This window comes from Leptosomus discolor, chromosome 3 (assembly GCF_034619465.1).
Source record: "Leptosomus discolor isolate bLepDis1 chromosome 3, bLepDis1.hap2, whole genome shotgun sequence".
NCBI lineage: Eukaryota > Metazoa > Chordata > Aves > Leptosomiformes > Leptosomidae > Leptosomus > Leptosomus discolor.
Genome location: NC_141393.1, coordinates 38315190 through 38342807, shown reverse-complemented (window position 1 = coordinate 38342807; position 27618 = coordinate 38315190). Strand labels below are relative to the sequence as shown.

The window sequence follows — 27618 nt, the reverse complement described above, 5'->3', positions numbered from 1 at the left end:
CGGGGGGCGGAGGCGGGCTGGCAGCGATGCACAGGCACGGCACGGCTCCCACCGGGAACGGAGCGCGGTTCACCTCAGGGCGCTGCACGGCCAGCGCTGCCCCCCTGCGCGCTCCCACCGCGCAGCCTGGGCCTGGCCGCGGAGGAGCCCCGCCGGCCTCTCCCTGACCCAACGGCCTCGCAGCCCGCCCTGACGCGGCCCCCGCCTGCTGCGCCCCTCCGGCACCAGGGGCCCGGGGAACGCTCATCCCCCCAAACCGCCCCCCCCGCCGCAGCGCCCGGCGGCCGTAGGTCCCCGCGTCCCCCTCGGCGGGCGGGGCCGCCCCGCGGCACGCCGGGAGTTGGAGTCGGGCGTTGGCGGTTGCGCAGCGTCCGTTGGGGGCGGGCGGCGGTGTCGGTCTCTGGTAGGAACAAGGCCGCCATTGCCGCCGCCGGGACCAGCGGTTTCCTCACGGCCCGCGGGACTCAGCGCTCGGCGACGGTAAGCGTCTGCCCCCCGCCGGGCTGGCTTGGTGGCGGGAGGGCCGGGCGTCGGGTAGCGAGCGGGGTTCGTGCAGCCGGGCCCTGCCGCGGGGCGGGGACGGGCCCGGCCTTTCTTGTTGGGGGAAGGAAGCTGCTCTCGGAGGCCTCGCCGGCGCCGCGCAGCGCCCGGGGCGGGGAGGGGGGGCGCTGGGTAGCCGGAGCGCGGCGGCTGCGGGCCGCGGGGGACGCCGCGCTTCCTCGCTGCCCCGCGGCTTAGACGGGAGGGCTGCTGCCGGCTGAGAGCCGTGGCTGGGAGCCGCCGGGGCTTGACGGCGATGTAAAAGCTTTCGTGAACAGCCGGAGGGCCGATCGGCACCGGGTGGGCCGACGCCTCGGTGGCGGAGAAGCCAAGGAGAGGGGCCGCCTGCCGCGGCGGGGCGGCGAGTCGGCGCGGCCTCGTCCCCGCTCGGCCTCTCGGACAGGCGGACGAGCAAATAGGTGGGCTGTCGCTGCGGACCCGGGGCTTCCCGAGCGTTTTTCCGCTGGTATCTTGCGAGCCATCATCGAGGAAACACGGTTGTATTGTGCTGGGAACAAGGCGCGAAGCTCTGCGACTTGCCGGTGTCGATGGAGATCTCGCGTCCATTGTGCTCCCTGATGTCTGAGTAAATAAGGTAGTTTGCGCCCACTTAGGCTGTATCTGCGACAGTTTCTCAGGCAGTCAGCTCCATCCACCCCGTGTTCATCTGCCCCTGTGATGCTCCTCCCCACCTTGTCTTTCTGGAACTAAGAACTGAAAGTATTGAACAGCAGTTACGCGGTCGCGTTAATTTGTCAAATCGATGTTGTTCCCAAAATGAGCGCTGTTGCAAAGTGACTGCTCTTACCGTGTTTTAAAGCACATAGTTATGTAAGTCAGTCCTTCCTCTGCAAAGGCCTCTCTTTCCTTTGATGCCCACCGCTGGCATGGCCAGTGTTTGTGCGGTAAGGGTGCAGCAGGGAGACGGTCCGTCGGGCGACTGGCCGCCCTGGGGGCCGCTGAATCAGTCTTCAGATGGCTTCCCATGTGGGCAGAACAATGCAAGCGTAAGCAGGAAGGAGGGAAGGGTTACAGAGGGCAGCGGGGCCTCTTGTAGGGGAGGCGCAAAATTTCTCACCTGAAAGCGATTAAATAGCCATCGCTGCAGGTCGTGGTTTGGGGGCAGTTCAGCCTAATCGAAGTGCTGTCATGCTTCTACCCCTGTGCCCTGTCTTCCAAAATTGTGACACTTCTCTGATGGCACAGTGAGTCCGAGGAAAGCTAATCAATAGAAACCTAATGGAGGTTAACACAGAAGGTAAATCACGCTAATTCAAAGTACTTAGTACTTAATCCAAAGTGTCTTGCACTACCAATGCCACCGCCAACGTGATACGTTCTCTGTTTACTGTCTGCTTTACAGCCCGGTATTGTAATATAAGGTCATATTGTATTTCCACTCCTTACGGCTTGGATTCTTTGGGTTTTGTATGACAGCAAGCTCACTGGGTAAGCCAAATAATTAATATTTTTCCGGTTACAAGAACTTAAAAATTTTCTAAATCACATAAACTGAAAAAGTGACATACTCGATGTAAACAATGGAGCTTCCATAAAATATCTCAAATGATGTATCCTGCATTAGTAGATAGTTTTGAAAATGTGAATATCCAAAACAGCCTTTGGTTTTGCCATTGTTGAAATCTCATAATAACAAAATATTTCTTCTTCATAACTTGAGAGATTGTTAAATTAAGGTATTTTATAGTTAGTGCAAATTACAGTAACTTAATGGCTACCGTTTATCTTTTGGATGCTGATATAGCTTTTATTGCAGCAGTTCTTTCAGGTGAAAGCAGAAGTTTAAGAAAGTTTTATGTCGTTGTTCCAATGATTAGCATAACAGTTTTGATGGTTGTTTTTTAACTACTGTTAGCCTGGTAGATTCATTTTGGAGCTTGTAGAGTGGGTTTTTCTTGTGCTCTGTGATAGAAAAGCCTTATTAGTCTAACAGCAAACAAAAACATTATTTCAGATACAAGAAGTCTTTGAGTCATATGACTAAAAAGGACGAAGCTGGGAGTTCTGCTAGAAGTCAGTAAGACAGGATTTTCTCACTTCTCTGGCTATAGAAAATTGGGTTTTTAACATGTATACCTGGCGGACAATAAAATCAAGTTTTCTGAGGTGTAAAAGTGATCTTAATCACCCTATTTTAAGTTTGTTAATCTGATAAACAGTGTTGTTTTCTGTCTTAGCATCAATCTGAAGATGAGTGGCTGCCGTGTGTTTGTTGGACACTTAAGCTCACGCGCACGGGAACGGGATGTGGAGAAATTCTTCAAAGGATACGGACGCATACGAGAAATCCATCTAAAAAATGGATTTGGATTTGTGGTAAGTAATACCTTGTTTTACTTTCTCTTGCTTGTAGGTGCTAGTCTTGCTAGGCTGATGTCAAGGAAGGAAAGATGCTTAAGAAAATAATAGTTCCAAGGGGAAATTATTAATATACATTTCAGACCACTTTTCAGATGTTGGGATTACAGTTTTACCTGGTTTTGGACAGGTTTTGCTCAGAATCTTGGTAATATTCTAGCTATATTAAATACATTGTCTGATCATAGTCTTTCATGGATTTGAATTTTATCCTTTATTTCTGAAGGCAGTATAAATGTCCCATTATGGCATTACAAAATTTGACAAAGTCTTGACCGGGAGAAAAGATTATACAGAACCACTTATGTTCCCCTCTCACTTCTCTTAGTCTGCTTGGTTGTATCTCTAAATAATGGCCTGACATCAAAGTGAAGTAGTTGGCTGAGACAGCAGGTGTAATGGGTGCTTGCTGTTGGATTTAAGCAGCACAGCTTTCAACTCTTGTGCAGCTGAAGTTAGGCGTATTCACTGCCAATGTATGTTCACAGGGCATATGTCTGTCAGATTGTTAGATGAAATACACAGTTCATTGGATCTTAGTATCCTGACACTGCTTTCTAGAGCTCTATGCTCCTAAACTGTTGTCCAGATTTTTACAGCTTTACAAGTTCCCAGGTTGACTCAGGATCAGCCAGTTTCTTAACTGTTACCTCCTGAGAACTGAGAATTATTTGTTCTGCAGCACTGAGTTCAAACTGGAAGGGTTGATGCTGCCCTCACACTATGGCATGCTTACCTGCCATTCCTTCTGCCAAGATTTATGTCTTGGGTGAAGCTATGGGAAAAGAACAAAAAACCAGACTTTGCCTACTTTAGTTCTGTATGAGTGTTACTTCTTGACTCTTACACCTGCTGGTTCCTGATTGCCCTGCAGTATGAGCTACTTGTTGTTGACTGCCAGTAGGTAAATACCTGCCTCTTAAAGTTTGGAGGTAGATGGCTGATCTAGATGTGAGCCTGAGTCTTAGTGCTTCCTTTTCAACTGCTGCTGTTCCTCAGTTGCCTTTCACTGAGTGTTCCTCTTCTCTTCTTGGGCAGGGCTGTTGACTCATTCAGGAGCAACTTCTGTTCAACTCCTGTACATGAGTCAGCCAACCCTCCTTCCTCTCTTCCCCAGTTCCTTGGCAGAAGCGTTTTCTTTTGAAAGCTCACTAATAAGCTTGAATAATTGTACCATAACTCTGTCTAAAACAGTTAATTGTTCTCTAGATGAATAATTTTTTTCCATACATCTGAACAAAACTTTCCCCTCTTTACCTGTCTTCCCGTCACAGGAGGAATGCACTTCCATCATCTCTGTAACTGTGTTTTAGGTTTTGGAAGACTCTGACTGTTGGATCCCCTTTGAGCTGCCTTTTCTTCAGGCCGAACAAACATGGCTCTCGACCTTTGTTCTCCAACCTTGTACTCAGTTTTGGTGGCCCTCTGCTGGTCCCACTCCACTTCTTCAATGTCTTTCTTGAGCTGAAGGGACCAAAACTGGACACAGTGTTCCAAGTGTGGCCTAACAAATGCCAAGTAGGGTGGAATAATTGCATCCCTTGGTCTGCTGGCTGTACTCTTACTGATGCAGCCCAGGACGCGGTTTGCTTTCGTTGCGGCAAGGCCACGCTGCTGACTCAGGCTTAGCTGACTCCACAGGGATTTCTGTGTCCCTTTCCGCAGAGCTACACTCCAGCCACTCAGACTCCAGCCTGTTCTGCTGCTTAGGATTATTCTGTCCCAGGTGCAGGACTTTTCATTTATCTTTTGTTAAAACTTGCAATTCTCGTTGGCTTAATCTTCTAGCCTATCGGGGTCTCTCTGTGTGGTGGTTTTTCTATCTGGTGTATCTATTTCTCTTCCCACTTTGGTGTCAGCCACAAAATTGGCGAGGGTGCACTCGGTCCTGTCATCCAGATCATTTATAACTACGCTGAGTGGTATTATCCTTTGTGGTACCTCATTTGTAATGGGCTGTCAGTTCATCTTTGGTTTCAGTTTTTTAAAATCTGTATTTATGAAATCTCTTACAAAATCACATGATTTTGATTGAACATCGTTGTAGTGTTAAAAGCATATTTCATTGTGGTTCATTGAAATCATTGCTTGGTCTATGAAACAACTTATATTTACTTAAATTTTGTAGATTTCAGTGCAGAATGTTTTCAAACTTCAGTATGTAAAGCTAGATAGACTTACAGACATTCAATTTGTCAGAAACTAGCTGAAATCATGGGAGTTGCAGGTGCTAGCTATTGATACCTTATTGATATTCAGTGATACTCTAGGTGGTTCTACTCTGGCAGAGGGGTTGAACTAGATGATCTTTTGAGGTCCCTTCCAACCCCTAACATTCTGTGATTCTGTAACAACAATGCTGGGCTGAAACGCATTTTCTCAAGATAGTCTTTGTATCATCATGCAAGGATGTGTGATGTTTCACCTGGTAGTGAAAACTGATTTCAGTGCAGAAGGGGGAAGATTGCTTAAGCCAGTATTGCTTCTGAAAAGAAGCAAATGCTTTCTTCAACTTGAGAAGCTTCTTCTCTGTTGTTCGTTGCTCTCAAGCTGCAGTTCCACGAGTATTTTTTTTTTCTCCATCCACACTGTTGGTTCAAGCAGTCCCTACCTAGCTGCTTTATTTCTTTGCTTTCTCTGGATCTAGTTGAAAAATAACACTGTCTTTTTCGCCCCACCTCCTGCACAAAGTGTGCTGGTTTTCATCTGGATAGGTTTCTTGACCTAGTTTCCTGCAGAGCTGTGCAAAGAGCTTTGCCAAGAACCAGTGGGCTGGATAGTGGGCAGAGGCTACTCGGGCTGACTAAAGCAGTGTTGCTGCCAAAAGCAAAGCGACAGATTCCGTTGCAACATAGATGGGATTGCATATTACAGCTGATCCAGACCCACAGGTAGCCAGTGCTGAAAAAGGGCTTATGTTTCTTACTCTTCTTACACAGGCACCTTTTTGCCAGGCTAGTGAACTGAATTCACTCAGGAAAAAAAAAAAATCAGAAGGGATTTTTTTCTTATTTAAACTTTCTTTGCCAGTTCAGTAAAAATTGAATCAGCCCCAGAACTCCTCAGAGGGTTTTGGGAGTGCACAGCTCTCCTGCTTTTGTTTGCAGTTGATCAGCTCGTGCTGTTATATAGGATTCCCTATATGTAGGGCTGTGTCTTAAACTGTATGCCTCGAAGTAATCCCCACCACCTCTTTCCCAAAATGTAATCTAGGTATTTCTGTAACAAACCAGGTCATTTACTTTATTTTATGTAGGTCCTGCAAATAGTTGTACTGAAACAACTGAGGGAGGCAAAAGGAGTTTGTGGGCTGGAGGGAGAAGAAATGGTCATGAATGGGAATGGCTTGGCTTTTCGGTCATTAATGTATTAGGAATCTGCTTCCTTGTTCAAAGTTCTGGCTGATACTTGCTGCAGAAATGTGAAATTTGTGAAGAAAATGTCTTCTAGCATTTGAATACACTATGAGGGAAAATGCTTTTTAATTCCTATTTTCTTTCCAGGAATTTGAAGACCACAGGGATGCTGATGATGCAATTTATGAACTAAATGGCAAAGAGTTGTGTGATGAAAGGTAGGTGTGATACCATAATTTCGCTTAAGAACAGCAAAAGTGCTTTGCATCCACATGCGGTGCATGAGCTTGTGCTCTGACACCTGTTTCTTGGGGCTGCGTGATGGGATACACCTTCCGTAACTTCAGATAAAGAGATTCATTGGGATCCTGGCTATGGTCTTATGTAAGGCAAAGATAGTTTGGGACTGGAGGAGGGATGGTTTGGAGCAGGGCTGACTGCTCTTCTCCACTTAGACTTATTTCTCCTTTGAAGCCAGCTCAAGGGCTTGTCACTAGAAGTATTAGTAAAAGTGAGTTGAACTTAGTTATTTGTTATTTATCTGTCTGTTAACTTTAGAATAAGTTGATGATAGCCTCTCGTCATTTGGAGTGTTGTCCTTCAGTTTGCAACAATGTGGACTACAGCCGTACCTCACAGTAATTTTTGTTTTGGTTGTGGGCTGGGTTTAGGTTAGTAGGTGGTTGTTACTTATTTTGGTATGCTTTTTTCCCTCCGTGATTACTCTTGGGCTCTGAGCAAATGTAATGGTTTCAGTCTGAATTACAGAACCACCACAATTTTCATGAAAGTCTGAGGGAGTTGAATGAGGGAAGAGAATGCCGCTGTTCTGGCTCTTTAAGAAATGCCAGTGCCTGTGTTATAAGTCATTGCTTGCAAGGGCAAGATAATTCTTGTTCGTGCACATGTGCTTCCAGTTGCGAAAGATTTAAGGCAGTGTCAAATACTTAAAGTTTGTTTGTTTTATTGTTTATTTGCTTCTTTTGTTTTGTTCCCATCATAAGGGTTACGATTGAGCATGCTCGAGCCCGAAGAGGAAGGGGCAGATTCCCACAACGGTTCAGTTATTACCAGTCGCAGAGTGGATCTAGGTAGGTGGTCTGGACTCTGTTTCCTACAAACACAGTAACTGAAGAAGTGTACTGAAATACTGTTTTCTTCTTGTGGATGGAGTTAGGGATCCACCTCTGTTTCCTTGTACAGCTTCACGAAAAGTTTATGTTCTCAAACCTTGCAGGTCCATTACTACTATTTACCTCCTCTGGCTGAGGAGAATGTGGATTTTAAAGCAGTTTAACTGGGTCACAGAGGTTCACAAACCTATTATGAAACGCTCCCTCTCCATGTCGTAGGCACTGCATCAGTCTGGCTTGCTACTGTTGTGTAAATGATGTGAGGGAGTAATGCTGCAGTTGGATTGGCTGTTTTTAATACTAAATCAAGAAAAATGCTAGAGCTTCTCTATTGAGGCTTTTGTCATTAAACTGAGCTTACAGGCTGAGTGGAATTATTGTAGAACAGTAGTTCAAGGTATTTACAGTCTAACCAAGCTTTCACGTTTCCAGTTGTGTGGTTATCAAAATGCTTACTCAAGCACAGCGTACAGAAGAACTGTTTGAGAAACAGTGCTAGGGCGCAGGACACTAGCATGTGTGGAAGTGTTTAAATACCAATCGACTAAGTTTGCTGACCGAGCAGGTGCCTTGCTGAAGGAGAGCCTCTGTCTGACAATGGAATCTGAAAAACAGGACATGGCTCCTGTCTAGAACACACAGTATTGCTGGAGCTGTTCATTTTCAGTGATTTGAGCCAGTGGTGAACCTTGCGCCAACTCGCAGTGGAGCTTGTGAAAGTTCTGCCAGTTTGCATGTATTCCACCAAACAACTACATGTTACAGCTTTGTGCTTTGTATCCACTTGTGTGAGGTGAATCTGTGTGGAGTCATTTACTCTGGAGAAACATTTATAGCTGTGGCCTGTGCAGAGTAGAGTTTGGAAGAAAGATGAAGATTTAACTGACATAAAGCTCTGTGTTTGTTTCAAAGTCAGAATTGCTGCCAGTTACAAACCAGTGTCTGGAGCATCTAATTTGCATATGCAAGTATGCTAATTAGATTGTTTTTTCTTTAGTGGCAGTAACCTTGATGTTGATCAACCTTGATAATTGGTCCGAGGTCCAGGCTAAAAGTGGACTTTTAAAGTAGGAAGTGTGATTGAAGGTCGTGGGCATCTGACGTTGTAGTCATGTTCATGACGTCAGACTGCCGATGCCAGACAGGAAGAGACTGCGGTTTGCAATAATGGAAAAATGAGACTCAGCCTGCCAGTTTTGGGACTCTGGGACCTCTGTTTAAATGCCCGGAAGATCTGGATGTTCTGAAAAAAATTGGGACACTTTGAGGTATGCACTGAAATGAAATTGCCTATCTTCAGTGTACAAATCAATACGCACAATTTAGGATTGTGTTTCTGTGGGAGGAGAAGGTGACACTAATTTTCGAAGGTCAGTGTTCTTGATTCTTGAATCTCTTTGTAGTAATACAAAGTAGTGCCATTGTTAGAATCCTGCATTACTTATCAGAAGGCTGGCATACCTTTTTCCATAGTTCTCAGATTCCTTTGGATTCAGAACGACTAGGATTGGGAACAGAATTGACCTGCAAGGGCAGTATTTTTCCAGATACCTTAACTCTTCTTTGCTGTATGAACATTTTCAACCCACGTTTTCATTTTTGAGAGGGTCTTTAATTTTTGGTTAAGTGAAAATGTCAGCTTTCATTCAGGAACTGTAAACTGCTGCAGTTATTTTAGGGCGACCAGTTATCTAGCTCTCATTTTACTGAAACAGAATAGCTCTACGCACAAAAATATCTAATATAGGTCATGGTGGCATTTATAAATATTAACAAATGCTTTGGAATTTAGAAGTGTGAACTGAGATGCCTTTAAATTGTGGCTTCTGTCTCCCTGACATGAAGCAGAATTCATCCTACCGACTAAAAAAAAAAAAAAAAAAAATTTGAAAAATTCCCCTTGGCATGAGTGTCCTCCAAAACCATGTGGGTGAGCCAAGCCTGTCAAATACCAAAATTAGACTTAATTATCTTTACATTATTTTCATTCTACTAGGCACTTATTTCAGTGTATCTATAAGAAATGGCAGCTGTATTGACTGCCTTGGTATAAAGTTCTTCATCAAAATCCTTTTCAATCCCTTTATAGCAGCTCTTTTCTTGTAGTGGACTTGTAAATATATTTTTGACTAGGGAGAATCCAATCTGCAGTCCAGCAACAAGGAAAATACTTAAATCTCTCAGCAAACTATAGAAAACATCAGATTTCTGGAGTTCTAAATTCCTTACACTGAAGACTTTTTTTCCTTTTTTTTCTCCCCTCTGAACTCTTCTAGCCGGTATGGACCTCCTGTTCGTACTGAACACAGGATCATAGTTGAAAACCTTTCATCCCGTATCAGCTGGCAGGTGAGTTAACATCTTATCTTCTTTTTTTACACCTTATTTTCCTGCCCTATAAGTAGACTGCTCTCAGCCTAATTTCTTAATAAAGCCATCATAAATATTGAACCTGAATAAAAAAATAAGCAAAAAAGCTTCAGTGATTGCTAAAAATGAGCATTTGAACACTTAAAGTAGTCTTTAACAGCTGTGCAAAGAGGTCTGGAACTAGATTTTATAGGTGGGAACTGGTTCTCGATTACTTGTGTTTACCAACTGGTTAAACTTCCAAAGACTCTAGGTTGTTTCTAAATTATTGAAGCATAGCATCCGTTCAAACTGTGTCATCCTTTTGTTTTGTTACACCTGGAAGTACATGCCTTTGTTTTAAGTGAAGTTTATGGTCTTTCCTTAACGTTTTGCAGAATATTTTTGTGACATGATGCATGATTGAGAAGTCCGATAATACATGATTAATAAAGGGAATCCGAAGAAAGCTACTGTGTCAAATATGCTTGCTGTAGATATTTTTTTAAAACCCCAAACTTTCAGTAGTTGTCTTTTGAAGCTTTCTTACCACCTTTCTTATTTTTTTTTCCACCTCTTGCTAATGTCTTGCTAATTTTTAGCTGGCTTTACCAGAATAACCATATAATCAGTTCTGCATGTTACACAGTCTATAGAAAGTTTACTTTTGAAGGGCATAGCAACAGATGCTATTTACAAAAGGTGAGTGAATAGTGGACTTTAGTTTTGTTCATTAACCTTTATATTCTTTGAATAAAGAGACGAGTTAGCGTACCGAAAGGTGCAGTAGAACATGGTGAATGTTCAGAGCCTTGGTCTTGCAGCTGAATCTGCCCGAGGAGGCTGTTTGGCTTGCCTGGAGCTCAACTGATGTGTTTCATAAGGGCTTGGGTACAGTCCATGCAGATAAACGGTTGAACTAGGTTTGTTTATCTTCTGCATGACAGGTTCAAAAGGTTCATAATTGTACAGTTGTGTTAATTATTGAATAACTGAAAAAACAACTTCTGAGTTGATGCGATGAGCAAGTGGATTTCATCTAAATATCTTCTGGGTATGCTATGCAGTTACGTATATGAAGAGATTGTTATAAAACACAGCACTTGGACACGACAGTAGGGACCTGAGAAGTAAGCTGGAATGGAGTGTTAAGGAGAGCAAATCCTATAATGCTGTTTAGTGTTACATTCATAACTTGGAAAAAATTTAATGTTTCTGTAACTTTCTTTTACCTGTGAATATTTATAATGGCTTTATGTGTACTTACCATTTGAGGCTGGAGCCCACCTAATTCAGATTTCATACTGATGAATCTTTAGAATTCTAACTAAGTGTTTTAATGTCTCTCTTGAATGTATGATAAGTTGGCATAAGAGACTTTACTTCTGGATACCTACGTAAAAAGGAATCATTTGAAGCTAACATCCATATGCAAGCCTCATTTAGTTTTGAAGCCATACTGCTTTGATACTGCCTATAGTATTTTAACTTCTTTTAACTATGCTACTTACACAACATTAAAATAGCTAATACATTAACAATAGTGGCATTATTCTTCCTTTCCTAATCCCTGAGCTTCTAGCAAGCACAGTGGATATGGAACCTTGCTTTAAAACTTACGTGCATAATTTCATCTTTGGTGTGTGCAGATCCCCATGCTTTGAGAACTTCTGTCTCCTCTAAAGTTACTGTGTTGGAGTATTTAGAAAAAAAACCAAAACAAACCGCAGATAAAATTTGTATTCAGATCAGTTTCCTCAAATTGTTGACTATATTATTAATAGACAATCTCACATCTAAGAAGTAGACTGTCGGAATTCTCCTTATTTTAGCAAACATATATTTCTGCATGTTCAGAGCTTTTCAACCACCCTCATTATTTCTTCAGTATCTGTGAATTTTCAAGCAGTTGGGAAAAGCAGATCTGTGTTACATCAAGATGTAATTTTTAATACGTGGTTTTCCTATTTATGGTTGTCCTACACCTTATTTTCCTTGGCTGCTAAGGTGAACAGGGTATTCTTGTGCTGTTTAAGGTGAACCAGAACAGTGAACTTAGGATAGAATTTTACTGTTCGACTGATTAAGTAAAACCAGATAACTTTAAAACATTCCCCTAATAGTAGCAAGTACTCTGTTGAGCTTTTGTAACACCGGCACACGTACGCATTTTTGAGCAATGATGTTGGCATCTTAATCATGTTGACATTACTATAACAAATGATATTTCATCATGATGATCCTTAGGATTCAGCATATAGAGTGGCAAGTCTGTGGGGGCCTCAATTTTAAAGCCTAAAGTTGCTGAATTAGAAAATAATTATGTGGATTAACATTTTCTAACTTCTTTTGACTTACCAGTTCTGGTCTGGTTGAGCTCTCATTGACTTGAGCAGAGCCAAAATTTTGTTCTTCATCTCTAAATTGGGATAAACATACTGAGGTTGAAGTATTACTTCTAATGGTGCTGTAGGGCCCATTTTTCATTTGCTATTAAGGTTTCTTTGTGTTAAGCAAATGTGAAACAAGGAAAATGTCTACTAGTTTGCATATGCCAGTTTTTAAAATAAAACTATTGCATTTTAATTAAAAGATTAGATAATACTAAGCCTTCTTATATTCTGGGGCAAATGTTCTAAAGTTTTCCTTGGCTTTTTGTTTTGTAGTCTTTTCTTCCTTAGTCGTATTTCTAACCAAGTGCATTTTGAACTTCTTCTAACAACCTTGATTTGGTTAACCCTCATTTTTCTTGTGTGGAGGAAAAAGACAAAAGATTTGGGGGTTTTCTAGTGGCTGCAATTCTAGGGTTTGGCCTGTTCTGAATTTTCCTTTTGGTTCCTATGACACTCCTGTTTTTTGGCGATCTAGATCTTGGTTTGCCTGGGTTTGATCTCGATTGGCTAGCACAGATCATCCTCGGGTTCTTTAGCCACTTCTGGAGACTATGTCCAGTGCTTTCAGGGCCTCTGGTACCTCCGTGAAGCATATTGCTATGAGCCATCACTCTGCCTTTCTCATGTAAGAGAGTTCCTCTTGGCCAGCTAGGTATTGGACAAGCAACTCTTTGCTTAAGGTACCTTCTTGTATCATCTGCCACTTGGGGCATGTTGCGGTAAGTAGTCTGGGGTAATAAAATACCAGATAGTTTGGCAAAAGTACTGCTTTAACGTATACAAATGTTTAGCTTTTTAGTGACCTTTTACATTATTTGTTTGTACTTTATCCTGTTGCTGAGCAAGCAATTTTGCAGTGTCTGTGCGTTTGGCCTCTATTAAGTTAAATACAAGGGTGTCTATTGACGTGGCACTATAGTGTGACAGATGCTCAAGTGAAGTACAAGAAAATGTTTCCCTTTGTAAAATTATTAATTATATAGTAATTACACGTTTTTGCTTTTAATTTTGCTGTGAAGTTGGAGGAGGTGAACATATAGAATGAGTGTGTCTACATGTGTTGGGTTGTCATTTAACTGGGATGTTAGTCATGAAAATTTGCATTTACTACTACATTGCTTTTCATCTGTTACAGTTCTGATTTCAGTGTATATGTTGATATTTTAAGTATTGCATTGTGTTTTCGTAACAGCTGTTTTTGGGATGCAGGATTATTTTAAACGTGGTATTTTATTCACTGTAGTTGTAAAAATGAGGGATCCTTTCTATATGCAGCTGCTGTTACATAGGCTGTTTCAGAAACTTTTTTGCTAAATTATATGTATTTATATATGTATAATGCATTAAGGAGTTTTAGCAGAGAAAGTTTTAGGGGGGTATAACTTACTGCTAGCTGACTTGTTCATGGCCTGTTTAAGGCTAAAATTTTAACTTCTACTGCAGGACTTAAAAGATGTCATGAGAAAGGCAGGGGAGGTCACCTATGTGGATGCACACAGAAACAACAGGAATGAAGGGTAAGTTCATTTTGTGTCTAAATCTGCATGATAACTGAAACCATTAAAGGCAAGATTATCCTTGTAATATAAAAGAAGTGAAACATGAATCAATGGTGTGGCTTAAATGCTGAAATTTATAAACCAAAACCAGAAACAAACTGTCAGTGAGTAGGAGTTCAGAAGTGGTATTGAGCTCGGTCTCTGCTCTCTATCATGAAAACAATGTGTCAAAGCAGAAAGGGAAGGGGGAATACCACTCAAGAGTCAAGTTCTGCTGTCTTTAACAGCAGAAAGCTAATTTATTTATTGTTAAATAAACATGTTATTTATATGTAATCATTTATGATCTGACTCCTGAGGCTAAAATACCTCCTGTCCATGGCTGCTTTGCACTGGTTCAACAGTTAAAAGTCACGGGAAGTAACATAACCAGTCCCCACAGGGAATACCTAGCTGCCTGCTCTCCATTCTTAATTCTACAGACTACAAAGGTCCTGCTCGACAAAGCAGGAGAGAGGGAAGAATGAATAGAGTGTCTGTGCTAGTAAAACGGTGCTCTAGGGCCACTGCAAGTAAATGCAACTTAGAGTTTTTCTGAGGGGAAAACAAATTAAAAAACAAAGAGGGGATTTTTCTATTCACCGATAAAAATCTAAATAGGACAGGAGAGTCTGCAAGTTTATTTTGTTTCTTGGACAGCTTTAGAATGCAGTTCGGTGGAGGACTGAAAAGTATTTCCTCAGCTGGTGCAGGTTTGTGTACCTTCCTGGGTTTTCTCCATCTCATTGCAGATGAGAGTTCTGGTAGTGTTTAAGACGATGTGAAAGGTGTGGATGGCTAGGACTGTTAGTGTCGTATTTTCCTGTTAACCAAGTTAAAAATTAGCTTTCAGAAGATAAAACATCAAGCTGTGAATCAACAGATGACAAAGGCCCAAACTTGTTCTTGCTTTTTCAGTCTCTCTGAAACTTTTTTCTTTTCTCTTTCATGATGGTATACAGGGTTGTGGAATTTGCATCTTACAGTGATATGAAGAGCGCACTGGAAAAATTGGATGGCACTGAGCTGAATGGACGCAGAATTAAACTGACTGAAGATCACAGAAGGCATAGGTATGTCACCTGACCTGATAAAATTCTGCTGAGGGCATGGATTTAGGTAGTATCGATGCCAAAGTTTTATTATCTAATTTTTGGCCCCAAGCTAAATATCACCTCACAGAACCACTTTCTAGCAGTGTAAACAAATTTAGATAAGAACTAACTTGCCGAAAACAGGGTAAATTGAACACTTTTGGATAACAGTAAGGAGGTGGGTTTTTTAAGATAAAACATGATCTTAAATTAAAAGGCCTTTTTAAAAAACTATGGATTTTGCTACGAAAAGCTTTTTAATTTAATGCAAAGCTGCTTCACAGTCTGTTGAAATGTCTCTCAAATAGTTGTGAAAGCCAGCGTTTTCATAAGAGGTACACAGTTAGCCTGCTTGCAGTATTCCCAAAGCAGTTCTGCCACTTAGTCATTAAAAAACTGTTAGCTGCAGCTCTCTCATTGTCTGTCTTAAAAATAAATCCATGTATTTTCATGAAAAAAGGGATGTATAACTAGAGAAGGTGTTAAACTCTCAGGCTTTAAAGTATGCTGGTGTTCCATGCCTTTAGAGACCTTATTTTTTTATGCATCTTGAAAGAAACCCAGACTAATTTATGTGGGCCTTTCTAGTGAGAGTAAGTACAACAGGTATGAAGTTTCATTTCTGTGCTTTTCTTGATAAATGGTGAAAAATTTGTTTGTCTCTTCCTGGTGGGGGCGGGGGGAAGGCATCTCTTATTAGAGAGTTCATATTTTGCCAAGCTAGCAGAGAATGTCAAGGCTAGCAGGAACAGTTCCTGCTAGCCTTGGCCTGAGAGGGTATTGTGATGAGCATGACAGAAATCCAGCAGCACTCTGAAATAACTGAACGCTGTGCGTGGCCCATTCAGATCTCCATATGGGTGTGCTGTGCATACAAAGTAGTTGAGTATTTAAATTAAGTATTTTAAATTTAGTAGGAGGTGAGATTACAGCTTTTGATTGTGTTTCTCTAGAAGCAGATCTCGATCAAGGAGTTACTCAAGGTCTCGCAGCCGGTCCAGGTCTACAGGATCTTCCAGATCAGACAGCCGGTCCAGGTCCAGGTCAAGGTCCAGGTCCAGGTCCAGGTCTCGCTCTCGATCCCGCTCCCGCTCTCGATCCCGGTCTCGTTCTCGCAGTCGTACACCTAAAAAGAGTTACTCCCAGAAAAGCCACCGCTCCAGCTTGCTAGCTTCTTCCCCATCTCCCTCTTCTTCCAAAAGAAAATCTCGTTCTAGGTCGAGCTCTGCTCATAGCCGTAGTTAACCTGCTCTTAGAGATGTATTAATGCATTTAATTTGATTCAAGTTTCTCGAAGACTTGAGACAAATTATACATGAGAACTGGGAGGGGAAGAGTTAACATGATGAAAGGGTAACCTCCTCTCACATTGCCAAAGTGCCTGTCATCAAATAGGCCATCTCTGAGGGGAGGGGCTGTCAGCTTTCTCCTCTCAGTGAAGTCTGGAGTGGGAAGTCTTTTTTTTTATTTTTTTTTCCCTGCTATTAGTAAACATTTCTATCCTAGATTTATTATGTACACATAATGCTGAGGTAATGGGATGAGACAATACGCTGCTTTCTCCCTCTCTCGCCCCTGACTTTCCCCTCCACCTCCAAGGCCTTTGACTTCCAAAATAAGATGTTAGCTTTTGTCCTCGGTATTAAGTCCGAGAACAGGAAGTATAGAGTTTATTCCTTTAAGGTTCTGTGGCTACTATTCTGTGTGAGAATGAATGGACCAGCTGAATTTAGTTTAGAGTTCACTTCTCCCCCCACCCCGTCCCGTCCCGTCCCCTTGCTTGGCTTAGCAGGCTGTTGAAGTTCCAGCTTTAAATGACCTTGATAATACACTTAATTTGCAACAGACTTTCAGGAATATATGTTGGTTAGTTGAGCATTGCTCATTTGGGTAGTGAATCAATATGACGTTAAGCAGTAATGAAAGCTGAAATTTCCTGTTAAAACGAGATGTACCATCCAGATGTCAGGATTATTGGGGATCTATTATAATAATTTTCCAATAATTTCACTAGTTATGTGGTATTGTATGTAGAGGCCTTATTTGACAGGTGACTCCATAAAACTGCACAGAAATGTCGATATGCATGTCCATGTTTTTTGATGTTTATAAAAGTGACATAGCTTTCATACCCAGAAGTATGATACTGAATAATGTGTGTATGACTAGCAATAGTCTTGATGGAAAGGAAGGTTATTTTAGTAATGACAGCAGCAAAAAAATCCCAGGAAAAGTGTAGTCAGTTGTGACAGGAAAAGTTAATCATGTTAAAGCGTAAAGGTAATTTCTTTTAAGTCTCCCAAATGCACAGTTTTAATAGAAATTTCCACTGCAAATACTGTTTGCTCTTATTGTTTGGAATTAGATTTTTTTTTTTTAACTTCTGTATTGTTGAAGAAGGGAAACATTTTTTCAAAAATATGTAAATTAATCCCAAAGTCTTACATGTGTTTAAATGTAATTCCTAATAAAATAAAACCTTTTTCTGGCTTACTTTGCAGTTTTGTTTAGTAATGTTACTGTTGCTCGCTTCGTATGGTCTTGCAAACATGATCACAAGGAAATTTATTTGAAGGTGGAAGCAAGAAAAATGTAAACTAGAAATGAGTTATGACACGTAAGTAACTAGATGCAGACTAACAGGAGGACAGGATAGGATTTTACTGTCGTGCTCATCAGTGGCTGTTTGAATGGGTGGCAAATAGCCTTTCTGCAGTCCTTGCAGACAGATTTGTTTGATGCCGCCTTGTCCGCCAGTTCAGCAGAAGAACCAGCAACAAAATGGCCACAGGTGTTGGATCCTCCTGTAGGTAAAATCATTTGTCACTTTTAAAATACGGTTCCAGAGATTCTTACATTGCCCACACTACTTCTGTGCGTTCAAGGCTTCAAGGCTGACACTTTTTCTAGAGCAAGTTACTGCTAATCACGTTCTTTGCATGTTTGGCTTGATGTGATCTGCATATGCTAGCAGTTCAGAAAGAACACAAGGAACAAAGAAATCACTTTGCAGAGAAATCTTACTAGATAAGACTGTTGGGAAAGCTGGGGTGTGCTCAACTGTGTGAAATGTCAGTGTTGCTTTGGTAAATCTGTTAACGCTACCCAAAAACCTCCCCAAAATGTCCACTGCCTAGCCTAGCACCTTTGAGATTGGCAAGTGCAGTACCAGAGACCTTGAATGCTTTTGACCACGCTGTGCTTACCTTGCAAATAGTTTAAATATGGAGCTAATGTAGATCTTGGGGAATTTTATGAATTCTTGATTCTTTATTGTACAACATCATTTGCCTTCTATGATTTTTCTGTTGATTGAGTCAGCAGTGGCAACACAAAGATGAACACAGACCAAAGAACTGGCCTCCCCTTCCCATCCACAAACACCTTGAAGTTATAGGCAAGTGTATAATTGTTGTGATAGCAACCGTAAATACATATGGCTTATTTCTGAACCTAAAGCCTGGTCTACCCATAGATTTGTGTTGCTATTAACACTGGTTAGAAGTACATTTTAAAAACTTACTTTAAATTGTATGATTGAACTGATAGTAGTTTAGTGTAGAAACACCTACAAAGTATTTCTTTTCTAAGCTGGCACAGTAGTGGTTTAAACATCTTTGCCAGCATAGCTGCATCCGAGTTAACTGTAGTACTGGTTTCTAAATGTAGCAACAGTAACTGAAGACTGCAGATTGTAGGGTGATGTTACCAGTGCAGTGTAACGATGGAAATAGACCTCTCACTAATTTTTTTAACATGTTTTTCAAGGTGGCAAGAGTGGCTCTTTGTTCCCCTAAGATACACAAAGGTGTTTAGGTGAGGAAAAGGTGAACTTTAGAAATACTAAGAATATTAAATCTGATCTTTCTCTGGGGAAAGATTTGTTTATGGTAGATGGGAACTTGGCAGCTATCCCAGTATTTGAAGGGCAAGGATAGGTGTCTTTAGCAGCTAAAAACAGTTTCCTTAAAGAAGAGGTTGAGTCCCTGGTGACTCAGCTCTTAGTTGTGCCTTTTGGTGTATTAATTTCGGAGCCTGGAGAAATGGATTTTGAAGCCAAATTTTTACTTATTGTGCATGTGACATTTTGTCCATGGCTTTTTCCATGTCAAAAAAGCTGAAGCTCTTAAAATGTACATGGGCAGAAGGTGGAAGGGTGGTCTGATTTTCCCTCCCCATTTCCTGCTGTGTCACGACATTATTTTTTTTCTTGAAGAGGACAGACTATGAATAGCAGATTAGAATTTTTTTTTTTTTTTGCCTTTAGGAAAAAACAACCAACCAACCAAACCTCAAGACTATCGTATCAGGAAGTCTTAACAATTTTGAGCAGGTTTCAGAGCAGCGCAGCCCTATTTGGCACACAGAAGAGCTGGAAATGAAAACTACGTTTGGGGTTTAAAGTTTTGACCTTACCTGAAATGCAAAATAAGCTACGACTGTGGACACTTAATTAATTGCTTTGATGAAGGATAACTCATTGTGCCACTCTAAGTTGGTCATATCTGACCTCAACTTGGAGCAAACTCAATCTGGAATTTGCGGTTTTAGGCCGTATGAGTTGGTGCAGAGGCGTTAAAAGGGACAGTTCAGCAGCCTGAGCAAAATACTTGCTTAGTTGTCAGCAAGTGTAGAAAAGTCTTGAGAGGGAAGAAGGAGGACTGCGGTAGACAGATGCCATGAAGGGAAAAAAAGGCCATGGAGGACTTTTGAGTTTTGACAGGTGGCAGTTTCAGTATCAAAGACTAGTATCGATAGACCACAGAAGGGAATATAACCTTCATACTCAGTTCAAATTTAGAGGTTTCCTCCAGCATGTGATCTTGAGATAAATTGGGCAATGTGTATGTTCATTTGTTTTGCTTAAAAGTATTTGGTGTTCTGCTGAAGAGCAACAGGTCTAAAACTGAGGTTGTACCTGTGTTCCTGTGAGAAGGTAGTATCTACAAGTCAGGTAGGCATCTTGATTAGTAGACATAGAATTGCGTGGTAGGCTCTCTAGGGAACACATTACAGTCTGAAACTTGGCTGAACTATTAATGTATTTCAGAAACCAGATTATTTTAAAAATAGAACATTTTTGGACTGTGTTGGAACACATTATCCATAACAGGTGCCTTAGTTCCAACTTTACAGAGCACAGGAATGTAAGCTCCACTTTAAAATAACTGTAAATAGACCTCTTTAATGTACTAAAGTCCTATATTTTGCAGGCAGCATGTTCCAACATCTGACACTTTCCACGAGAAAGCTGGGAATCATCCCTTCCAACTGGCAGAAAGCTTCTGCTTCCAGTCCTGCAAAGCTGAAAGGAACAAAGCTCAAGTCATGATGCATCTATGAGTAAATCTGTCATTACTCCTACCCTTATTCTGCTAACCTGATCCTTGAAGAGTGGTTTTCACAGATTTCTCCTCAGCAAATGAAGGTGACAAAAGACAATACAAATGTTAAATTTATATTAGATTCAAGGTTCCACTTGTACCTTGGAGGTGCAGTTAGGCAGTATGGCTAGGATGATCTAGCAGCTTGCTGCTGGTGGAACAAGCTACCATCCCTTGTCTCGTGCCAGCTCTGATGCTCATCTGATCCTCCAAAAGCCAATTCAATTACATCACAAAAAGTGGGTCCTTCGGGTCTCCTGCAATACTGCTTTTCCCAGTCTTCTCTGGGAAGGGAGGAAGTGGAATTATGACCTGGGGTGTAACTCCCTTGTGATCCTTCTGTTTGCGTCCCTCACAAACGCAAGTATCCTATTTTTCCTAACTTTCTCCTCCCACTCTGTTCTCCAAGCAGTCTCGAAATAGAACACCATCACTCTGCTTCTATCCAGGATTTCTTGTGCTTCTTGTATCACAGGACATTTTCCTCCCAGGAGAAGCCTTGTGCTACAGCATGCAACTGCTTGCAGCACAAGGTGCAGCTGGAAGTGCAGCACTGGCAATTTGGCAATCGGCTACATCCCACCCCCAAAATAAGAGTGTATTTTTCTGTGATGTTTATGGCACTTCTTTAGTATTAATTACATTTTTGTCAATTTAACACAGGGCTCTTCATCCGAGTGTATCCCAGCAGCTTATGAAGATAAAACTTCATTATACTTGGCCGCATCACAGATCTGCTTTACAGGTGAGAAAAGAAGAGCAAGTGGTGGGGGTGTTGACCTGCGGTTGCCAAACAAGGAGGTCGGCAGGAGGACGAATGTGCTCACAGCAAGGCCGGGATCCCTCACCCAACAGGTTCAGCTCTGACTTGTGCCATCGAGTGGCTGTACTTGCAGCTGCTGCTTGTGGGGCCGTGAAACCGGCCAAGAAGGGGTTTGGTTCCTCTCAGGAGAGAAAAAGCTTCTCTTTCAAAAATGAGGTGAAGTACGAAGAAACGCCCCAGGATCTGTACCCACAGTGCTCTGCCGCTGCTCCAGCAGAGGGTCAAGGACGATGAGTTCTAAGGTGGGAAGTTCTCTGCTCTGCCTGCTCCTCCTGTTGCACCCTGATCTTAGAGCTGAGTGCTCTACAGTACCTACGCGGCTTTAGGTTTTCTTAAAAGGGTTTTGGAAGCATGTAATTCCCACTCTGTTTCCTTCATTCCCCCTCCTTAGCCATTGTTTGCTGGAAGACTAAATGCTCTGTGTTTACGGTACCTGAGGGCATGTTTTCCATTTTACCAGCCCTGCAATCACCCCTCCACCCCCTCTCTTCGCAAACCTGCAAGAGGGTTGTTAGCCGTTCACCCTGGGGGTGATTTGCTAGGACAATAACGCTGATTAGCTAACAGTTAGGCCTGGCAGAGGGCTGTAGCTGGGGGGAACTGCACAAGCAGAGTGCTTGAAGGAGGGGATAGAGCAGAAACACTGATTCCACATAAGAAAGCCATTCAGGCCTTGGACAGAGTGAGTACCAAGAGGAAAGTGCAAGGGTTAACAGGCTGGAGGCCTGCGTTAGAAACAAGGCCAAATTATATGCTGTAGTGAAATACTGACTAATGGCAACTCTGTTCTGTCTGGGTAGCCTCAAGATGTTCAAAGGACAGTCGCTGCTATTGATTTGCTGGGTCTAGGACCATGAGGGAGTGATGAGGGAGAGAAGAGTGCATGGTAAAACCTACTCTTCAAGATTAACAAAGGGCTTAAAATAAAAGAGTTTCACCGGTAATGAATGATACTTCTGTGTTGTGTGATGGCTTTTTCCTGTAACGAGGGATGAGTGTGGTCTTTCCCTGTTCTCTCCTTTTCCACTCTAGAAAACCCTTGCCCTATGCAGGCATTTAGCAGTGGCATGTTGAGCTGGAAAGATCCAGATCAATGTGCTGAGAGTGGATGTTTCAGTTCAGACCAAGAATTGCTCTGTATGTGTGTATGTAGGTGTGATACATCACTGGAGACCCCAAGATCAGCTTCAGCAGGATCCTATGTTCACGCTGGATTTGTTCTACCCAACAGCCAGCTCTCTGGCGTTCTAGGGAAACAGGTTTCTCTTTGCCCATCAGAGGCCCTGTGGTTCATAGAGGTAACATGTAGCAGGATGCTCTTTTAAAGGAAGTGAGCACCCATTGGTATAGCTGAAGGTAGTAAAATCTGGAAGTGCTCTCACAGCATGGCCTTGAAAGCAGAGGTACTCCAAATCGTCGTTAAAATTTTTGTTGGGGGGTAGGGTGGCAGTGCGGTGTATGCTGGCACTGCAATGACAGGAGAGAGACATAAGGAAAAGGGAAAGCAAGCAAGCAACCAAACTGGATGGAATCTTTGCATTTCCTACCTACAGCTAAAAGAGTTATTCCTCAAACACAGCGAATGGGACTGTGGATCTAGGCCCAACTCACCACTGTGACTTTTGGTTGGGATTTTCGTAAGTGCCTCAAGATACCAGGGGTCTAGGCCAACAGCAACCCAGCTACCAGCCAGCGCTCTCCAAAGCAGACTGTGCCTGCTGAGGCCATGGGCAATCTGTTCTTCTGTTGGTACTGACCACCAGAGAATCGGTATCTGGCCTCTCTAGGCAGCCTAGCCCTTCCATGCCTCTGGCCAAAGATGGAATTTACCAGAGCTGCAGTTAAACACAACACCTAGTGCTTCAGTGAAGTGGTGTTTATGATTGCACTTGGCTTTGTTCCTTCTATGTCTTTTTCCCAGTAAAGCTTCCGATCACACTGGCTGTTTAACAAGAAGTATAAGCAAGCAGCTCTGCTGTTTTTACACACACCCATCGCTGCCAGTTCCTTTGAATGCCTAACTGGAAAGCGATATGCTCAAAAAACCAAGTGTTCTTTTACATTTAAAAAGCTTCCTCGTTCTTTTCTTTAAATTGTCACAGCCAATTTGTAGCGCTGTGCAAGAACCACTGCTGATCATGTAGACTGGTCTTCCAGGTTTGCCAAAACGCTTGCTGCAAGCTTTTTGCCCGCACCTGCCCTCCCTTTTGTTTCAGTTTGCTTTACTTTTGCTTTGCTTTTACAAACTGAAATTTGCCTTACTTTTCCCAGTTATGGCACTTGGGCAGCCTAAAATCCACATTGTACTCTTTTAGTTGAGTATCTCATATCTCTTTAACACCAAAACAGTCACGCTGTGCTGTATCTTCCCAGTGAGAAGAGATGATATACGACTTTTGAGACCCCAAAAAGCTCTCAGCGAACACCTCACAAATTAGGAGTGAATTTATTCACCACGACAGTGTGGACTTTCAGGCTACCTCATTCTCAGACAAGACTACACCAAGCGAACGTGGCCCAGGCTCTCTCTGGGAGCTCTTGACAGGGGGCCAGCGAGCTCACCCTCTGCTCCCACCGACACTGAGGGGCCACAAGCGGACGGCGGGGGCTGCCACGGTCCCGCCGCCCGCTTGTGGCCCCGTCGGTGCCGGCTGGAGCCCGCCAGGGGGCGCTGTAGCACCGCCGCCAGGAACCCATCTTGGCCTGCAGGAACTTGCAAAAATCCATCTTGAAAATAACCCCTAAACCATTGCCTTGGGGGGGGGGGGGGAAGAAAACAACCAAAACCCACACAGAAAAAAAAACCAAACCATAACAACACTCCCTCACTAAAGTGCTGGAAACTCTTTGTCTTCCTCCCCTCGTGTGGCTTCCGGCACGTTCACCTGTCAGGGGAGCGGAAGGAAGGGGGGCGGTGTGCTCAAAATCCACCGAGGAGCTGAGCCATGTGCAAAGGACCTGCTGGAAGCCATGTCTGTGTGTGCAGATTCTCTGCGTCCCAACCCTCTGGCTCCCTGGCACAGCCTCTAGCCCTCGGAGGTCCCTCTGTCATGAGGGCCACCGCCAGGATGGACCCCAAAGCCTGCAGACCCGTTTCTCTGGCCCAGCTGGGGCCCTGGGGTAGCACCCCGGATCCCCACAGCAGCTGCTGAAGGACACAGGGGCATAGCTTCACTAAGGGCCCAAGTTGCCCACCTTTGTGACTTCTGGTGGGGCAAGGGAGGGAGACAGAGAGGTTGAATTAAGATCCAGATACTAAATTGCAACGGTAAAAAACCACAAACCAACCACGCAGGAAACCTACACAGGCTAGTCTTGAGAGGAGAGTGGTTAGCAAGGCTTGGAAGTAGTGAGAGCTTACAAATGCTTCTCTTCTGCACTAGACTGAGAAATTTAAAACTGCTGAGGAACCAGCCACCCCCCACCCCCGGCATCCTCCTCCCTACACACACCACACATACATGTACCCACAGGAGCTGCCCAGAACTGGGGCTGCACCCTTCTCCTGCCGTGGTCCTATGGTATGAATGTTGCCACTCCTCCAAAGCAGTCTGGTGACAAAGAGGCTTCAGGAAATAGTCTTTGGCTTGGTCTGGAGAAAATTTCTTGCTGGCTGGGCATGACTTCTGAGCTTTTCTGCTATGTTTTACCACCCTGTGCCCTAAAGTAGCCCTCTCGTAACAGGGCTATTATTCCATGGATGCTGTCCTGCGAGCTGGCTGGGAGCTTCTTCCCCGGGTGTGCCTTTCCCTGGTCTACTCCAGAGACTTCTGACCCTTACCAAGTCAGCTCCCCAAAGCAGCCTCTCCACACTCCAGTCCTCTGCCAATGTCAGGTCTCCATAGAGGCTACCCCAAGACAGCATCCCCCATGCCCAGTGAAGAGGCCCAGTTCTTCCTCATCATCAGTCCTTTTACAGCTAGGGGACTTAGCTGGCTTTCTGGTACCTGGGAGCAGAATCAGGGTCTGTGAAATGTTTCTCTTTCAAGACCAGATCCCTCTGCTTGAGAGCTTGAGGCCAGAACAGCCAAGACCCCAGACTCCTGGAGTCAGCTCCCAGACTGCCCGGACCCCTACTTCTGCAGCATGGCAACAAGGTGGTAAGTTGCTTAATCATATTGTGGTCCAGACAAGGCAGCAAAGCCCTGGTCTTGGATTTCCCTGATGGTATTTGTGTTTACCAGAAGTCCAGTATGTGCTGCCTTGCCCTTCCTGGTACCTGCTGGACTGAAAAGCAGGGAAGACAGAAACGCTAACAAGCTCCTAATCAGCCCAACTTCCCATGGGCATTACTTTGCCAGGATTTGGAAAAACTTGAACAAACAGCACAGGCCATTTTCAACAGTCTCCACTTCATCTGGGTTTACAGACTTCGTTGATTTCTCCTCATCTTAACAGTGGTGGCCATCCACTCTGAGCTCTGTTCTCACAAACAGCACTGGCAGAACTGGCAACACTTTTCCTACAGTACATTGCTAACACACATCCATCTTCCATGTGCCATCATCCAACAGTCACGCAATATCATTGGCCTGCTAACAGCCATCTCCCTGGCTCCAGGGGCAAGGGCGTCTGAGCTTCAGACCACGCAGAAGAGTTTCCCTTCACATCCCCTCCTCTACATCCTGGGTTCACTTGTTTTCCTTTTTACTCCAAGATGCACATTGAGGCCGTTTTCAGCTCTGAGTTCTCCAAGAATAAGAAACAAAATTGAAAAGCAGAGTTTGGGAATGTTATCCCAGGATATTCAAACAAACACTTTCCACCATTTCATTTACTGAGAAAACACTCCACTTTTTGGAAAGCTTTTCTGGTTGTCAGTATCTTTGGGACTTTTAGTGTCGTCTTAGGGTGAGACCGTCACTGGGGGTTTGCCCCACTTCTCCTTTGCAACTGAAGTACCTGTAAAGAGGGCAGGGGAAGTGGCTGCTTACACCAGGGTCTGAGGGAGCTGCCCGCACTTCAGAGCTCCGCAGGCAGGAAGGGCTGCTCTGTGACGTGAGGCAAGCCCACGACGAGGAAACAGCGAGGCTGATGGGATATGAAAGCTGTGAGTGTGTCAAAGGCAGGACGGAAGTGTTGTAGGGGGCAGCCCTATTTTTAGCCACCTCTTGCAGAACTTTGCTAGCGCTTGCTGGAGTCAATGGCCGCTTCCCCTTTCCTTGATGTAAGCAGCGCTTACTGGGTTCAGAGTTGTTTTTCTTTAGCCACTCACGTGATAGTATTGATTGAAAGGTCCCACCAGACCCTTGGACTCAAAAACACCCGTGTGTCAGAGAGTCCTAGGTAAGGAGAACAGAAAGCATCTGACACTTTCCTGTCTCCATTTCAGGACTGTGAGAGGCAGAAACCAAAGCTGAGGCTGCAGAGCGTGACTCTTAGTCACATAAGCGGGGGATTTTGCAATACAGCGGGTGCAGGGCACAGGGCAGGCAGTGTGCAAGCAAAATTGAAGTGCTTTGCAAGGGCATTTGGTTGGGGTTCTCCAGTTGCAAGGCCGGACTATCACTGTGCAACCCTCGCTTTCCTGCTCCACTTCAACCTGCTCGGCCGCTCGAGGTGTGTGGGAGGTGGAAGGGCTTAACACACCTCAAATTAGCATGGGGCACTGTGGAGAGCAATAGCTTGCCATGAATGTCCTCTGCCTGGTTCCTTTTAACATTTGTCAGTATTAAATGACTCCTACGCCTGCTGTAGAGAAATGCGCGGGGGGAGAGGGCATTCCTAAACCAGAGTAGAGAGAAGATTAGGCAGCAAGGCAGAAGAGCAGCCATGGGGAATGATCGTGAGCTGAGATGTTACTTTTCTGTAGAGGCTGTAACCATGAAGAGAAGTTCCAGGCTGGTTCCAGTTGCCGGGAGTTTGGATCAGTTTGATCAGTTTTTGATCAATTCAGGGACAGGCTGGGAAGGATGGTGTCCAGGCCTAGGTAGCCAGAGCTTGCTGCTGGTCTCAGCAGACCTGGTGCCTCTGCTTGTTGTCGGAGAGGAATGAGATTGCTCTAGGGTGGGAGAAAAGCACATTCAGAGACAAAATAGATGCAGTTCTGGGGCATTTCCAAAGCAAATACTTCCCAAGCCTGGCAGTAGTAAGGAGTAACAACAGGATGAGCAGATGAAAATTGTAATCACGCTATAGATAGAGCTTGATGCGACTAAGACAGCAGCACAAAGCCCTGTCCCATACTCGAGTCTCTCTGCTATAACTCTTTCAAAACTACACATTTAATACCACTTCCAGAAGCCTAGCGCTCCCCAGAGCCCCTCAAATATCTCTGCAAGGCTCTGCTTTATATCTCACATCTTCGTCGCTATGGCGGATACATTCCTTATCTATCCAGACCATTCTTAAGCTGGACTGATTAAGGCAGGCTATGCAATTCTTGAAAGAGAGATGTGGATGGAGAAGTGCTCTGTACTGTAGCAATTTTATTTAGAAACGAGAAATCCTTTGTAAGGAGGTCGTGAGGGGAGCAGGGTATTGTCAGTGCCATTGCTGTCCAAGGGAATGTGCTGGAACGTCACTTTGGCCTCTAGGTGGCAGCCCTATTGCTGACACACCAAAGGGCTCAAAACCAACGAAACGCCTTCCTGTCATAAATGGGGCATAAAGACAGGCCCCACGCTTCA

At 43.7% G+C, this 27618-nt stretch overlaps 1 protein-coding gene across 3 annotated transcripts; it reads left to right on the top strand.

Moving 5' to 3' along the window:
• The first annotated feature begins 391 nt into the window (after positions 1–391).
• Positions 392–25083, top strand: LOC104352832 (serine/arginine-rich splicing factor 5). Of its 3 annotated transcripts, XM_086463636.1 has the most exons (10): positions 392–480; positions 2739–2877; positions 6423–6493; positions 7280–7366; positions 9685–9757; positions 13594–13667; positions 14651–14761; positions 15736–20210; positions 20830–21231; positions 24979–25083. In XM_086463636.1, exons 2-8 carry the CDS (start codon positions 2752–2754, stop codon positions 16025–16027), a joined length of 834 nt encoding a protein of 277 aa, XP_086319762.1. In that variant the 5' UTR covers positions 392–480; positions 2739–2751; the 3' UTR covers positions 16028–20210; positions 20830–21231; positions 24979–25083. The 3 variants fall into 3 exon arrangements, with proteins under 3 accessions (XP_086319762.1, XP_086319761.1, XP_086319764.1); XM_086463635.1 differs by lacking the exon at positions 24979–25083 and having other exon boundaries at positions 20830–21942; XM_086463638.1 differs by lacking the exons at positions 7280–7366; positions 24979–25083 and having other exon boundaries at positions 20830–21942.
• The last annotated feature ends 2535 nt before the right edge of the window (positions 25084–27618 follow it).